This window comes from Caretta caretta, chromosome 1 (assembly GCF_965140235.1).
Source record: "Caretta caretta isolate rCarCar2 chromosome 1, rCarCar1.hap1, whole genome shotgun sequence".
Lineage (NCBI taxonomy): Eukaryota > Metazoa > Chordata > Testudines > Cheloniidae > Caretta > Caretta caretta.
Window position 1 is genome coordinate 262,919,700 of NC_134206.1, and position 14,837 is coordinate 262,934,536.

Consider the following 14,837-nt stretch of genomic DNA (forward strand, 5'->3'; position numbering starts at 1 on the left):
GGCCCAGGCAGGGGCATCACTCGCAGCTACCAGGGCTCGGAGTCTGCCTGGGGGGCCGAGGGGTCCAGAGGTTTCAATGCAGACGTGCAGTGACATTTTGTAGAAATACATTTTGGTAATATTTCACAGTGCAGCGCAGTCTCTGCTGCTTGCAAACCTGCCTTCTTGTTAGCAACTGCTGGATAATAGAAACTATTGGTTCGTAACTGAGGGGTTGCTAATAAGCAAAATCTGCTGCATGCACTAACTAGCTGGGCCTGCAGTGTCTGTACTCTACATGCGGCCATGAGCATAGCTGTACTCTCAGGAAGAGGTTTCAATTTCATTGCATCAGTAAATCCTGACAAAAAGAGTTTTCTCCAAATTTTTCCAGCCAATTCTACTTTGCACTTCTAGCCCACTCTTCATGTTAGGGGCTCAAAGCCCTCTACAGATGTTCATTCATCCTCTTAACACTCTGGTAATTCACAAACACGTGACCCCTGTTTTACAGATGGGGAAAATGAGGCATGGAGAGTTTAAGAGACATGCCCTAGGCCACGCAGGAAGTCAACAGCCAAGTCAGAAAAAGACCCCAGCCCTCCCACTTCCAGTGTCGTGCTACACTAGCCATTGCTTTCTCTTGCATAGGACTCATCCTCCCACCAACGGACAGCTAGGTGCAGGCTGTAAAGTGGCAGCTGTTCAACAGCTTAGGCTAGGAAGTGAATAGTGCACATAGTGGAAACTGTGGGGGGAATTAGCCAACAGACCGTAAACAGCACAGCTGGAATTTGGCTGGGACTAAGCCCCCTTTTTGTACAAAATCAAAATTGAATAGAGAAACCAGACAAAAGGAAAACAAGCATTTTCCTTTTCTCTAATCAGCACTGGGACCTTTGTTTTGTGTGTCTTCTGGCAGTGGAGACGTGCAGCCATTCAGTGCCCTCTAACACCAGACAGTACCATCGGTTCAGCACCAACTCAACAGAAAGTGCACCGCCCACCATCTCACTAGCGTCACCACTGATTGCAACACTCAGGAGAGCAGCGAGCAAAGCTTCACTCACAAACATCACAACAACATCCCTCAGCTCGTGTAGCCCCTGCACTGATTTTACCTAGCAAGCACCCTCTAGTACACTACTTGAGGAGTTAGATTATTTGGTAACTACCCTTAGTAGGCTTCAAAAGATAAATATTGGCAATATTCTTTAACAGGAATCTGAACTCATGCACTGTTCCCCAACCCCATACCAAATTGCAAAGGGTCCATATTTAACTCCCCACATCTGAACCCATCTCTGTGATTCTGGTTCCAGGTCAATTCCAAACCCAGGAAAGGCCTGTTTTCTGGGTCTGGTTTAGAACGGCTTATACCAGTGGCGCTCATACGGTTTTGACTGGCATAACCACCCGTATAAGCACTCGTATATTGATATAACTGTGTCTACACTAGGAGGGGTTTGATGGCATAACTAAGTTGGTTTAAAAAAAATCACACCCCAACCAACAAAGCTATACTGCAGAACTTTTGAGTGTAGATCAAGCCTTAGATGTTAGTAGATTCATCCTCACAGCATCTGAGGGAGGTAGGGGACAGAGGCACAGAGAAGTGAAGGGCAAGATGGTGAAACATTGCACAAACAATTGATTTTCACTAGATTTCTACAATTTTGGCCAAATCTCTCATGAGAGTTCAACATGGTGGAGCCTAAATGTAGTCCTAGTTCAGCCTCCAACCCTTCCGTAAGCCTCATCCAGATGTGAATGCCACCTCCATAACCCACCTCTAGTAAGCATTAAACCTGTGCTTTGAGTCTGGATCAAGATATTTTTGGCTGTCTGGCCCTGCTCCATGACAGGACTTGCTGTCTCCCATCTAAATCAACAGCCAGCCATTCCCAGACGTCTTTACATAGTTGTGGTTGTTGCTTTAGATGAGACCCAAGAACTTCTATTTGTAAAATGTAATGGACCTGAGAGACAGTGTCACACTCTCAGGCATGCTCCAGTTATCCTGCCAGTTATCTTACAGAAAGATCAGTTGATCAGGGCCATAGGTAAGAGGACATCCTTTCTAACCCTCAGAGAAATATTTGCCACAGGAAGGGGGGAAAGAACAGTTGCTCTTGAAGGAGTAGAGATTCAACAACCTGTAAAAAGTCTCAGAGGAGAGGAGGACAAATGGATTTCAACATTTTCTCTCCCCAAGGGCTGTGGTGAGGGAGGGCATACTGTACTAAAAACACATTGGGGTACACAGATTTGAGTCTGAGGGTAAAAAGGCAAGAATTGGTAACAGTCGTACAAGCGGGTGATAGCAAAGAGCATAGTGAGAACTTTCATCCCAGAGAAAAATTTTTGACTATCATTAAGGGTACGATTCTCTCACAGAGGTCACGGATTCTGTGACTTTCTGGGACCTCCATGACTTCTGCAGCAGCCACAGCAGGGGCCCCCTAGGGGCCAGAGAAGTGACCCCAATGGCCCCACCCAGCAACACTCCCACTTAGTCCCCGCCCTGGGTATTTTTAGTAAAAGACAGGAACAGGTCCTGGGGAATAAACAAAAATTCACAGAAGTCCATGACCTGTCCCTGACTTTTACTAAAAATACCAGTGACAGAATCTTAACCTTAACTATCATAAAACACTTTAATAGTTTAAAAGATCTCACTGGGAGGAAGAGAATTCCCAGGAAAGTAAGGATATTACATAAGTGATAAGTGCAAAGTCATGCTTGTTGGGAAAAATAATCCCAACTATACATACAACATGATGGGGTCTAAATAAGATGCCAGCAATCAAGGAAGATCTTGTAGTCATCATGGATAGTTCTCTGAAAACATTTACTCAATACACAGCACTCAAAAAAAGTTAAAGTTAGGAACCATTAGGAAAGGGATAGATAAGACAGAAAATATCATAATGCCACTATATAAATTCATGGTATGCCCACACTTTGAATAGCAGTTCTGGTCACCTCATCACAAAACAGGGTATTTTGGAATTGGAAAAGGTACAGAAAGGGGCAACAAAAAACTATTAGGGGATGGAACAGGTTAAAGACTGGGACTGCTCATCTTTTAAAAAAAATAGATGACTAAGGGGGAATAGGATAGAAATCTAAAAAATCATGTTTGGTGTGGAAAAAGTGTTATTTATCCCTTCACATAACACAAGAACCAGGGGTCACCCAATGAAATTAATAGGCAGTAGCTTTAAAACAAATAAAAGGAAGTACTTCACATAATGCAGAGTCAACCTGTGGAACTCGCTGTCATGGGATGTAATGAAGGCCAAAAGTATAACTGGGTTCAGAAAAGAATTAGGTAAGTTCATGGAAGATATGTCCATCAATAGCTCTCAGCCAGGATGGTCAGGACACAACCTCGTGCTTCACGTGTCCCTAAGCCAGTGGTCTCCAAACTGGGGTGCGCAAGATGATCCCAGGGGGTGCGCGGCAGCAGGAGTGCCAGCGGACAGCACTCCGCCATGTTTTTTTCTTTGAACGTGCAGAGCTGCCACCACAGTTGGTGTTCCCCTCCGGTGGCCCGCCTGCGGCGGGTCTTCTGGTCCTGTTCCGTTGGTGGCCCGCCTGCGGCGGGTCTTCTGGTCCTGTTCCGTTGGTGGCCCGCCTGCGGCGGGTCTTCTGGTCCTGTTCCGTTGGTGGCCCGCCTGCGGCGGGTCTTCTGCTTTTCATCCTGGGGGTGCACAAGCCAAACAGTTTGGAGACCACTGCCCTAAGAGTCCAACTTCCAAAAGTGGAGATTGGACAACAGGGGCTGAATCACTTGAAATTGCCCTATTCTATTCATTCCTTCTGAAGCATTGGGCACTGGCTGCTGTCAGAGACAGGATACTGAGGTAGCTTGACCACTGGTCTGACTCAGTACAGCCAGTCTTATGTTCTTAAACGACTCATCTGGTTTCTACTGTCTGAGTCACTTAAAAGTAGACTGGACAACTGTCAGGAGAATATAGTATAAGGAACCACCCTGCATTGGCTAGTCAAGGGAACAAAAGAACCTAACTACCCACCCACAGGAGTTTGCACCTGTGCTTCAAGATCACACTGAAACTTCTGACTCCTCCAAACTGTGTGCTTGTTTATTTCACGAGACCTAAAGGGAAAGCAGGGCTGAGACAGCATACTCAAAATATACAGGAGGAAATATAACCTCATTTCCTTTTTGGCACCACAATAATGCCAATAGGGACAAGGCCTTGGCTACTGCAATCATGATCCACAAAGCTAGCTGAAAATAGTTCACATTGATTGAGCTGTTGTGGGCTTTGAATTCTTGCTGAATGGGCATGAAAATCCACACCACGCTTTCCTCCTATGAGTTGCAGCCATTGCTTTTGGACATAGCAACACAGCTTAACATTTTAGCTCTTTTGTTCGAGCTGACTGCTATAGACAACTCCATCTCCCTCTCCACCGTCACGGTGGATGTAGATGGGATTTGTGCACCCTCTGGGTGTTCACTCAGGCTCTGCACTTCCCTAAATCCTTTCTGTGATGACTGCCAACACGCAGCGCTGCTTAATCCTGCATTGCCACTGTTACTTTTTCCTGCAAGCTAAGGGGAGAGCACAGCACTTAAGGCTGGGACTCTTAAGTCATTAGTTCAGTGTAAGTGATCACCCCCCACCCCAGTTTAATGTAAGGGACTTCTTTAAAGAGGTTTTTTTTTAATTACAGAAAAATAATTTATTTCCTATTCAGTATGGAAGAGTCTAAACCAAGTGTTCAGGAAGGCTGTTCAGCCCAGTTTATTAGGGGGTTTATTCCAGTGAAGAGGTCTTAGCACCATCTTGTGGATTGAAGTGGTAAATTGCAACACATCTCAAGTTAATACAACAGAAGCTAAACATGCTGGTAAGTACTCCTGCACCCAGTTTACACTGTTGGTAGCATCAGTGTAGCTACAGCACTGATGAAAAATACCTACTGTTTTCCCAACGCACCCACACTGTGTATCAGTGAATGTTACCAGAGAATAGAGAAGGTCTGGACTAGTTTTTATATTACACATTTTATTAACTTAATATTCCAGCACATCGTATCAGATTCATGGTGTATTCCCAGTACAATTACTGCTATTTGTGTCTTAACAAGTATAGTCTGACTTTGGGGTTTATATGCACAGTGCAAGTTTATAGGCATATCCAATCTGTAAGAAAAACACGTTATGCAGCATATTTATAGCCAGGTTAGCCACATTAAACCTTTCCACCTGTGAAGAAAGAGCAGAGATGGCCCAAGAGCCAAGGAAGCTGGAGGAAGGCAGATTAAGGGCCTGATTTTCAGCAGCACTCAGTAATTCTGAAAGTTAGGCCCTTTGAAATCAAACTCTGTTAGAGAGGAACCATATTATGGATCTTTACTTTTAGAACTAATAAAAAAACTCATTGAAAAGTGACTTCTGCACTTTTCTGTGTAATAGACACGTTCACCACTGCACTGAGCAAATCCATGCCCCCATTCACACGCCTGGACTATCAACACTCCCCCACCTCCTCTGATGCTCTAGTGTTCTCTGTCCTACGGAAACTTTTTGACTTGCAGTGGCACACCATTGAATGTGACTGTCAGACATGTTAGTCAGGTGGGGAGTTTACCTGCCAGGCAGTTTGCTGGGGCTGTATAACAAAAGATGACCATTCTTTCAAAAAGAAAAAAAGCCAAATTGCTGGGCCGTCTTCTTTAAGCCCCCCCGCGCTTAGATATTTGGGGATTAGAAAGGCTTGGCCAATCCTTCTTTGCATATCCCCCAACTGCTGTATGTATGGTGGCTGCTAAACTGGCTTCCTTCCTTCAAGGGGCTTTTTGGGTAAGTGTCCTATTTCAGTCTGAATGTTGCAAAACTCTTCCTAATGCTTTCCTATTTTCTCCCTGGTGAAAGTCCATTGGTACTAGGTAGAGAGCAGGCAGCAGCTCTCCATGACTGCTGTGCCTCTGAAGTACACCTACGTGCCACGATACACATGGACCTAAGGACAGTGGCATTCTCCCACTTCCCATACAGCTTTCAGAAGGCTACAGAGCTCTTGGTCACTAACAAACTGGGCTCATTCAAACTGGGACCTAGGAGCAAAAGGAGATTCACTAGTACGGCTCCAGCGACCACCCACCAAAACAGGAACCAAGCCTTTCCTGTAAAGGTAACAAAAGCAAACAGCAGCATGAGATGAGCTGGCTTCGTTACAAATCAACAGAAAAAGCGTCCCAACAAGATTCCCATTTCAGTCTATTTCTGCAGCTTGAAACAGCATCAAAGGGTGTGCGGACAAGAAGAATGGCAATGGATTTACATCAAGGTTACTCATCAATGGAGCTTTTCATCAAAGAACTGAAGAAGAGGGCAGAAACCCCCGGCACGTGACCAGCGCAGATCTGCAACATCCGGAGCAGCCGCTGAGCTGTTGCAACTCTGATTCCTTCAGACTGGAAGCAGACAGAGGGAAAAACCCAAAAGTTATTTAAAACGAAAGGGATGGAAAAGAAAATCTAGCTGGTGCTGATGCACAGGCACGAACCAAAGTTAAGTGGGACCCAGAGCAACCAGACATGGAGGTTCCCAAACCTACTTGTCTAGGGCCAGTGGGAAGGAGGGGGCAGTCACAAAGGTTGAAAGCCTCTTTGAAGAAGTAGTCTTCCCCCAGTCCTTCAAACAGCAACAGCTAATAAACCCCCCCAAAATACACGTCAAACTGCAGGGATGAAGTATGTGCCCCTCTAGGAGTTGCTGTGCCTTCCTCTGTAGAGCTTGGGAAACAGGAAGTGTTTTGGATATGCAGGCTGGAGGGCAATTGCGTAACAGATGGGGATGGTAGCTCATGTTTCACAGCAAGGGGACAGAATGTTTCAGGGAACTGGTGTATTGGGGCTGCATGTCTCAGAGGGGAAAGTCCATGTGGCAAAGTAGTCAGCTAGTTACTATCAACCTTGTAGCTATCAAGATGTGGGCTTCTGATCACCCTGATCACTTTGCTTATCCCTTTACATAAGAATGGCCATACTGGGTCTGATCAATGGTCCATCTAGCCCTGTATCCTGTCTTCTGACAGCAGCCAATGCCAGGTACTTCACAGGGAATGAACAGAACAGCGCAATTATCAGTGACCCATCCCCTGTTGTCCACTCCCAGCTTCTGTAAGTAAAAGGCTAGAGAACTCAGACCATGGGGCTGCATCCCTGACCATCTTGGCTAATAACGATTGATGGACCTATCCTCCATGAACCTATCTAGTTTTTTTGAGCCCTGTTATAAATTTTGGCCCTGCACATCATCCCCTGGCAACGATTTCCACAGGCTGACTGTGTGGTGTGTGAATAAGTACTTCCTTTTGTTTGTTTGCTTGCTTTAAACCTGCTGCCTATTAATTTCATTGGGTGACCACCGGTTCTTGTGTTATGTGAAGGAGTAACCACCACTTCCCTATTCACTTTCCTCCAATCCTTCGTTGGTTTAGCTGGTCAACTCTATAGGGCTGGGATTGTGTTTTCCTGTGCTATTATGATCTAAATAGAGATTTAAATAAAAGCAAGAATAAGTTTCTAGAAGCGCATTGACTCCACTGTCTACATTTCGAGTGGCTGTGAGAATTTGGTCTTTGCAATCAAAATATACAAGCAGTATACACTGCTTTTAGATTTAACCACACACCTCATCATGATTTATTGCTGACATACCAGATATTGTTAGTGAGTAGGAGGATTTGCTGACCCCCATCTCCTGCACCCCACCCCCACACAGCCCACCCCCCTCCTCCCCCAGTCACAAAATTAAGCATCCTTACATCCAGCTCACAGAACAGGACAGGGCTGCAGTAGAGGTTTCCCAGTTTCCGGACAGCATTCATTTCTACGCTGCAGTGATTCATCCTACCAACTTCACCAGAGAGAAAACAGGAAGGCATTAGGGAGAGTTTTGCAATATTCCACAGCCCATCCCCAGTGGAGAAGAGCACTGAGGAATGTTTAGTTCCACAAATGATCCAAATCTAGCATACAGCATAGTCCTCATAATAGCAAGGCTCATTCAGGCAATAATGAGCAGGTCAAACAGAATGGCATGGAGACTACCATTAAGAAAAGTCCATGGGAAGACACTTTGCAGTTCCACACAAATCAATCTTGCAATTGATATCCATGGGGGCAAGGGCAGAAAAGAGATGTCTGATTGGAGGAACTGAAGGGAAGGACCGAGTGAGGAAAGAAACATGTTCTGAGCTGGGAAAAGAGATGAGATTCACCAACATTTAAAGAAAAGCTTCTGTGACAAGCTGTTGGCTTGTTTTGTTTAAGGTGAAGCCATTCCAGGGGTTTTATGGAGTGGAATAAGAAGTGATGAAACGCTGGAAGGAGGAGGAGAAAGAAAAAGGTGGATACTTGGCCATACATACCACCTGTGATGAGGAAGCACACTTTCCCGAGGAAGAAGTTGGCATCTATGTGTGATAGTGAAGCTTCAACATTCCTAAGACTGATGGAAAGGGAAAGAAAAAGCACATCATATAATCCAGTTAAACCAGAGGTTAGGCTAGTGCTAGTACCAACAGCAGCATACCAGGAAGCCAGAGCAGCACAAAAGGAAAGACTTTCAAAGGCACAAATGGCAGATGGACATCCACCTCCTACTGAAAGTCAAAAGAACTTGGGTGTAGCTGCCGTTTATGTCTTTGAAAGTCTCTCCCCTTTGTGCTTAGATAGTAATGATGGGTGCGAGAGAAGCCATGAGATAGACAGAAAGGAGAACAAAACTCAAGAGTAAGAGGATACTGTTTAAATGAATATCTTGGTGGAGATCTTTAGAGGAACCTAAGGAAGTCAGGTGCCCAGTAGGATTTGGATGTCTAACTCCTTTAGTCTTCACTGAAAATCCCAGTCCTTGCATTTTCTAGTGACTCATCTGGATGGCTGTCCAGTGTGACCTGTTACTTTTGAAGATCTGTCTGAGTCCAGAATCAAAGGTCACAAATGAAGTGGTTTTGGCAAAACCTCTTACCTTTCCCACCAATGAGGTTTTATCCTCATTATAAAAAATACAAACATGATTGGATTTCTCTTTGTATCAACACTGAGGTGCAGTGGGTACAGCTGAGCAGTGTAAGGGATAAGAGACAAAGATCAAAGATCATGTTAGTGCTGCCGACTGACAGAGCTCCAATCCCACAGAAGGACCTGGTTTAGCAATGCCATCATAAAGGGTACCTGCACACACCATTGACTCAGGTCTGACTGTTAATTAAGATTGTTTAGGGTAGGCCAGCTATCAGAACACCGCAACACCCACCACCAACTTGTATGTTGTTTCCATTTTACAGATAGTACATTTTCAGATTTCATGCACCTGACTCTGCATAAGAAGAATATTAGCTCGATTGGGAAGAAAATCCACCCTTCTTGGTAAGGCATAGCACTGCACAATTAGCTGTGTTATAGGAAAGCCGGTTTCACATAATTTATTCATTGCCATAGGCAGGATAACTGCTGCAGGAATTATTGATCTGTTCCACTACAGCAAGTCCAGTGTTTGAAAGCCAATGTTGCAGGTGCTGAATCAGTTTACCCCAGGTTAAACTAACAACTAACTCCTTCCTCAAGTTCTCCCTCCGCTGTTCCAGCCCCTTCTGCATTTACCTGTGTTTGCTTTGCATGTTAATCATAAAGGCAATCAGGTCAATCCGGGGCCGGACATGATCTCTCTCAGCAGGTAAAGGGAGGGAGGTTGCCACGTGGCTGAAAGACAAAATAAGTCTGCAGGTTTACCCAAACTGAATGGAGTGGCAAAGCAGAATCCATTTCACCAGCCACCTACTTCGCTAGAATGGTTAGCAGGAGCAGATTTAGTCCATGCATTTCAATGGCTATAAGCAGTTGATGAGACTCATTGCTTGATTAAATGGCACGCCTGGTGTCCCCCATAAGCCTATTCACAGTCAGTAACAGCCATAATTGACATTTGGTAGCATAAACTTGTTCCCTTCAAGCTGCTTAATGAGGCCCTCTTGTATGACAATAGTTTTCTCCAAGGATTTGTACTTCACTCTTCCCTATCAAAGCCCTAGCAAGGTATCAGGAGCTGTGTGCTGTTAGAGGTCCATCTTTCAGATGAGATGTAGAACAGAGGTTCCAACGCCTCGCAGTCATTAGTGACAGCAGGGTTGTTTTTTGTTTCTCCTTTTTTTAATTGTCAGAAGAAGGGTGTTAGCCCTGGTCTCCTTGATCAGCTTCAAATCTAGGAGCTGTCATGGTCTTGTACCAGATATGGACTGGCTACAGAGTTTACTTCTGAGCCAACTACACACCAGATGTGTTCATCATCCTTTAATGCTCTGCCAGCTATGGCTTTCGTTAGTTTAAATAAGATATTTTACACATAGCACACCTAGTAGCTGAACAGTATAATACAGTTTGTCTTTCTATTACAATAATTACATTTTAGTGGCCTAAAATTTCTCATGTAACTACAGCTGAATGCAGCACTGTACTTCCTTCACAACACTGAATGTGTAGGATAATGTCAGTAAATAGTGCTTTGCATTCTACATCAGAGTCTACTTCAGTAGCACTTGACTACCCTGTAAAGCAGTTGTTTTCAAACTTTTGTACTGGCGACCCCTTTTACATAGAAAGCCTCTGAGTGTGACCCCTCCTTATAAATTAAAAGCACTTTTTATATATTTAACATCATTATAAATGCTGGAGGCAAAGTGGGGTTTGGGGTGGAGGCTGACAGCTCACGACCCCCGATGTAAAAAACCTTGTGACCCCTGAGGTCCCGACCCCCAGTTTGAGAACCCCTGCTGTAAAGTACCTTGAGGTTCTGTAAGTTAGGAGATACAGTATTTTTTTACCTATGTATCATGAAGAGAGGGTAGCATCTTCCCAGTTAAAACACCTAACCAGCTCTCTAGGATATGTCTAATGATAGCCACCCCTGCAATGCTCAAAAAAAAAAAGTGATCTTTTCGGCTTCCAACCAAGTGCGTTTTGTGTGTTGCTAAGGGAGAATCTTTTTGGCCAGATTTTGAAAAAAATTGTAAGTCATTTCTGAGATATGAGAGTTTAAAAATTAGGGGTGAAAACTATATCTGGAAAATACTTTTGTTTGTAACACCATTTTTGACAAAAATGATCTGGCCTATAAACTTCAGGTGACATTTATGGAAAAGTTCAGAAACAGACATAGTGCCTTTTATGATGTTTAAGAAGCGGAGCTGCACATTTTGGAAGGTCTCCATGGCTGAATTACAATCAGAATGGTTTGGAGGTCTCCAGAACAGTTGATAATATCTGGCAAATCTTATCTTTTTAACACTTACAGCTTATAGGTATTTGCTAGGTGATGCATAGGTATAAAGTTAAGGCAGTAATGCAGTGGTCTTACAGGTCTTGATGCTTGTAGGCCAATAAATTATTTAGGGCATAAGGTCCAAAAAACTTTAAGCCTAAGTAGCTAATAAAGACCAACCCTAGATCATAAGATATCACAAGACAGAATGTGGTAATGACTAAACAGCTGACCGGTAACCACAAGATGCTAGTTTATGTCAGCTTGAGATATTTTAAGCTAGAGACATCAGCAGATGTCTGACCAGAAGAACGCCATGTAACCTGGTTGTATCCTGGCCTGCATGCTTGGGGAGATGCCAGGGTGATGACCATTGATGATGGTGGTAATAGTGAGGGGAAAGAGGATATCTAAACACTTCAGGTTGGTCTGCAAGGGATGCTCCACTCATTCTGTATTATATCTACCTACCTTGCTTGGATGGACTGTTTGTGATTTTGAGGACTGTGTTAATAAAATTATACAAATACACGTTTTCCCTAAGTGTGAGCGCTGTCATTGCTGTGCACATTGGAGCTCCCAGCTGAACAGTAATTCTGATAATACTTGGCCTAACCTTGGGACAAGAACCTACCAAATTCCAGAGTGCTAACTGCGGAAACTAAATCAGTAATGTAATTCACCTACAATCAATAGATCAGGCAACACACTTGCCAATGGATTTGAATGGTCCAAACAATGTTATGGATTTTGGAAGTTTCTCAGGAGTTCTGGTGGAAAATTACACTGCTCTAGAATCACTAGTGCTGCAGCAGCGAGAGAAATATACCCTCCTCCCAAAGATCCGAGTTAATGCATTTCCTCTTGTGGATATAATTGCCAAAGTCATTACATTAGCAATGAAGAGAATTCCCAGACAGAAGTTATCACATAAGCTGGAGTTAAAATTTCAAATGCAAATCAATAACAGGAGGAGGAATAACATATGCATAAAAGGGTGGGTGTAGGACAAGAATCACAGCTAGTGGACATTTTACAAGGAAACCTGAAATCTAATCGGTTTAAAATAGTGTCAGACACTACACCTGCCTGATTCCCCCTACTGATTTCAGAATTTCCATTTTTGGATAGAAGACCCATACACAGACAAAAATTCTATTTAGATGCTTATACTGCACCGAGCACTGATCTCCAAGCACCTGGGCTACATATGGGCTATCAGGGAGGGCAGACAGACTCGTGCTAGCAAACTAAAAACAGCAGTATGGCTGTCATGGCACAGGTTGTGGCTCGGGCTAGGCACCCAAGCTCAGACCCAGCTGACTGTTGCCACACTGCTATTTTTAGTGTGTTAGCTTGAGCAGAGATAGTGCAAGTCTGTCCGCCCGCCCACGTCCTGGATCCCAATAGGACCAGGAGGCATTCTCCCAGCTGCAGGGTAGACAGTTCCACAGAGAGCTAAGTAATGCACAGTAAACAAATGAAAACAAGTACTCTCCCCCTTTAATCAGGTGTGGACTGCTATTTCCTGAAGAAAATGCAACTTGTCTCTTGTACATACACCTAAATCGTACTGAGAAATTGTAACTTGCAGTTGCACAACTACATCTATGCAACATTGTGCTCTGGGGGTTCAGAAAAGCAAATTCTATCCTTGAAGTGAATGCCCTTGGAGTCCACTTGATTCATTGCTACCACCGTGGAGATTGCACCTGTGAGTGAGTTTCCAGTCTCCATTTGACAAGTCTAGGTGCAGCCCTACTGAATCACTATCCATTTCCTGCAGCACCTCAGTTTTAACTTAATCTGCCATACCCAATACTACTGCCACAAGCCTATCTGACCAGATCTGAACTTGAGGCAGAGTCTACAAGAAAAAAAAAAAGAAAAAAAAGAAGACACAAATAAAGCTTGGCAAAGAATAATTTCAGAATTGAATTGGGAAGATTTTTGTTCCACCCTTTCCCGTCACTTACATATTTATCTTGAAGTTTTTTTTCTCCTTAAGAATTGCCTCTGCTAGCTGCTGCTGCCGCCTTTCATCCGTGCCCACCAACTGCTCAGGAAGGGAAAATTAAGAGATGCAACCAGAAGATGGAGGTAAGTCACTGGCTAATGCCCTTCAACTTGAGACGTCCCAGGGCACATTATGAACTACAAGGCTCGCAGAAGACAGTTCACACACAGGCAGCCACCCGTGAGGCAGGATAGGGCAGCCGGTTAACAGCACACAGAACATCTGGGGAGAGAGGTTTCAGCCACCTGGCCCTGGCCCTACCCCTTGGGCCTGTGCCCATCAGACCCCAGGCACGCGTGTCCAGTTGTGCAGGACTCTCAGGCCCCTGGCACTAGGGGAACACCTAGCACGGGTTAAGGAGAACAGAGGCGACCAGGGGGTCAGTGTTGTAGCCCAGCAGAGGAGGTATCCTCAGTAGTGCCGCATCCCCCACGGTCAGGCTGGGGCTCAGGTAGCATCCACAGGGCACACATGGCCCAGGCATCCAGTGACCCTCCCCAGCAGCCCCTGCTCCAAGCGCGTTCCCCGTCCAGGTACTGACCAGACACGATCCTGCAGAGCCAGAGGGGAGGGCACGAGACCTGCCCAGAGGCGCTCTGAGGGGCGGGACAAACAAGGCTCCCCGCCTATCAGCACAGCCCCTGGGCAGGCGGGGCGACTTGTTTGCAATATTAAAATCAGAGCACCAATCAGGACGTAGGGCATGGCCAAAGCCGCCGAAACAGGCGGTTATCTGGAGGGATGCGGCGGTAACGGCAGCGGCTGGTCCTGGGCGCCGCGGGAAGGGGACGGGGCGCGGATTCTTTATGGACCTACCAAGATAACGGCCGAGTTGAGCGTCGGGAGTTTATCGAAAGGCCTCACCAGAGACATCACCGCAGAGTGCCGCGCGGGCTCTGCCGCGCCAGGATTTCAAACCGCCGCCACGTTCTGCGTCATCACCCGTCGGACCGCCCAACGCACGTAGCGTACGCGGACCGAGATCACTGCGCATGTGCGCCTATGCGGGCGGGAGGGAAAAATAGTGTGAGGTTGAGCGGCGCGCGTGCGCCGCTGTGTGTGTGTGTGCGCGCGCGCGCGCGCACGCGCTCAAGAATCACGTCGCATGCTGTGCGCGCGCGCTTCCTGCGTGCGGCGTGAGGGCCCGCGCGCTCCGTGTGTGCGCAGTTCGCTTTCGTTACCCTACTTCGGTCTCCAGACGCGTGACTGTCTGGCGCGCGCGTCACTCCCCCCGCCCCCCCCCCCCACCGTGCTGCGTGCGCAGCGCAGTCTCGCTGAGGGCGAGTCGGAACCGTGTTACTACGCATGCGGCTTGCGGCGGGCTGCAAGTGTCTGAGGTGCCTGGGTTCCAGCAGCGCGTTAGGGGCGGTTGGCCCAACAGACCCGCTTTGGGGCGTGCAGGGCTCTTCTGGGCCGCGCCTGTCAGTTCCCTGGCCCAGGGTTTTCAGGGGGGGGCAATAAAAGCTGCTGGCCCCGCCTCAATAGGATTCTCCTCGCCCCTGATGCCAGTAGCCTGGCTCGTTAACCCGGGGT

General features: G+C 46.0%; 1 protein-coding gene across 3 annotated transcripts; it reads right to left on the minus strand.

Annotated features, from left to right (window-relative positions):
- Positions 1–3,236: 3,236 nt before the first annotated feature.
- On the minus strand, positions 3,237–14,511 carry CENPM (centromere protein M). 3 transcript variants are annotated; one of them, XM_075124209.1, is made up of 6 exons: positions 14,169–14,511; positions 13,264–13,343; positions 9,634–9,732; positions 8,397–8,476; positions 7,791–7,882; positions 3,237–3,685 (listed from the first exon to the last, which is right to left on the minus strand). In XM_075124209.1, exons 1-6 carry the CDS (start codon positions 14,175–14,177, stop codon positions 3,338–3,340), a joined length of 708 nt encoding a protein of 235 aa, XP_074980310.1. In that variant the 5' UTR covers positions 14,178–14,511; the 3' UTR covers positions 3,237–3,337. The 3 variants fall into 3 exon arrangements, with proteins under 3 accessions (XP_074980310.1, XP_074980309.1, XP_048691234.1); XM_075124208.1 differs by having other exon boundaries at positions 3,243–3,685; positions 14,121–14,508; XM_048835277.2 differs by lacking the exon at positions 3,237–3,685 and adding an exon at positions 5,005–6,435 and having other exon boundaries at positions 14,121–14,486.
- Between the last annotated feature and the right edge of the window lie 326 nt (positions 14,512–14,837).

What these genes read in the sequence shown, in the direction of transcription:
- CENPM (XM_075124208.1), bottom strand. Translation starts at nt 14,177, where the DNA reads ATGTCTCTGGTGAGGCCTTTCGATAAACTCCCGACGCTCAACTCGGCC. An exon ending in AAAAACTTCAAGATAAATAT is followed by an intron (nt 9,733 to 13,263) that starts GTAAGTGACGGG and finishes TTTGTCTTTCAG; the next exon opens with CCACGTGGCAACCTCCCTCC. An exon ending in GTGCTTCCTCATCACAGGTG is followed by an intron (nt 7,883 to 8,396) that starts GTATGTATGGCC and finishes TCTCTGGTGAAG; the next exon opens with TTGGTAGGATGAATCACTGC.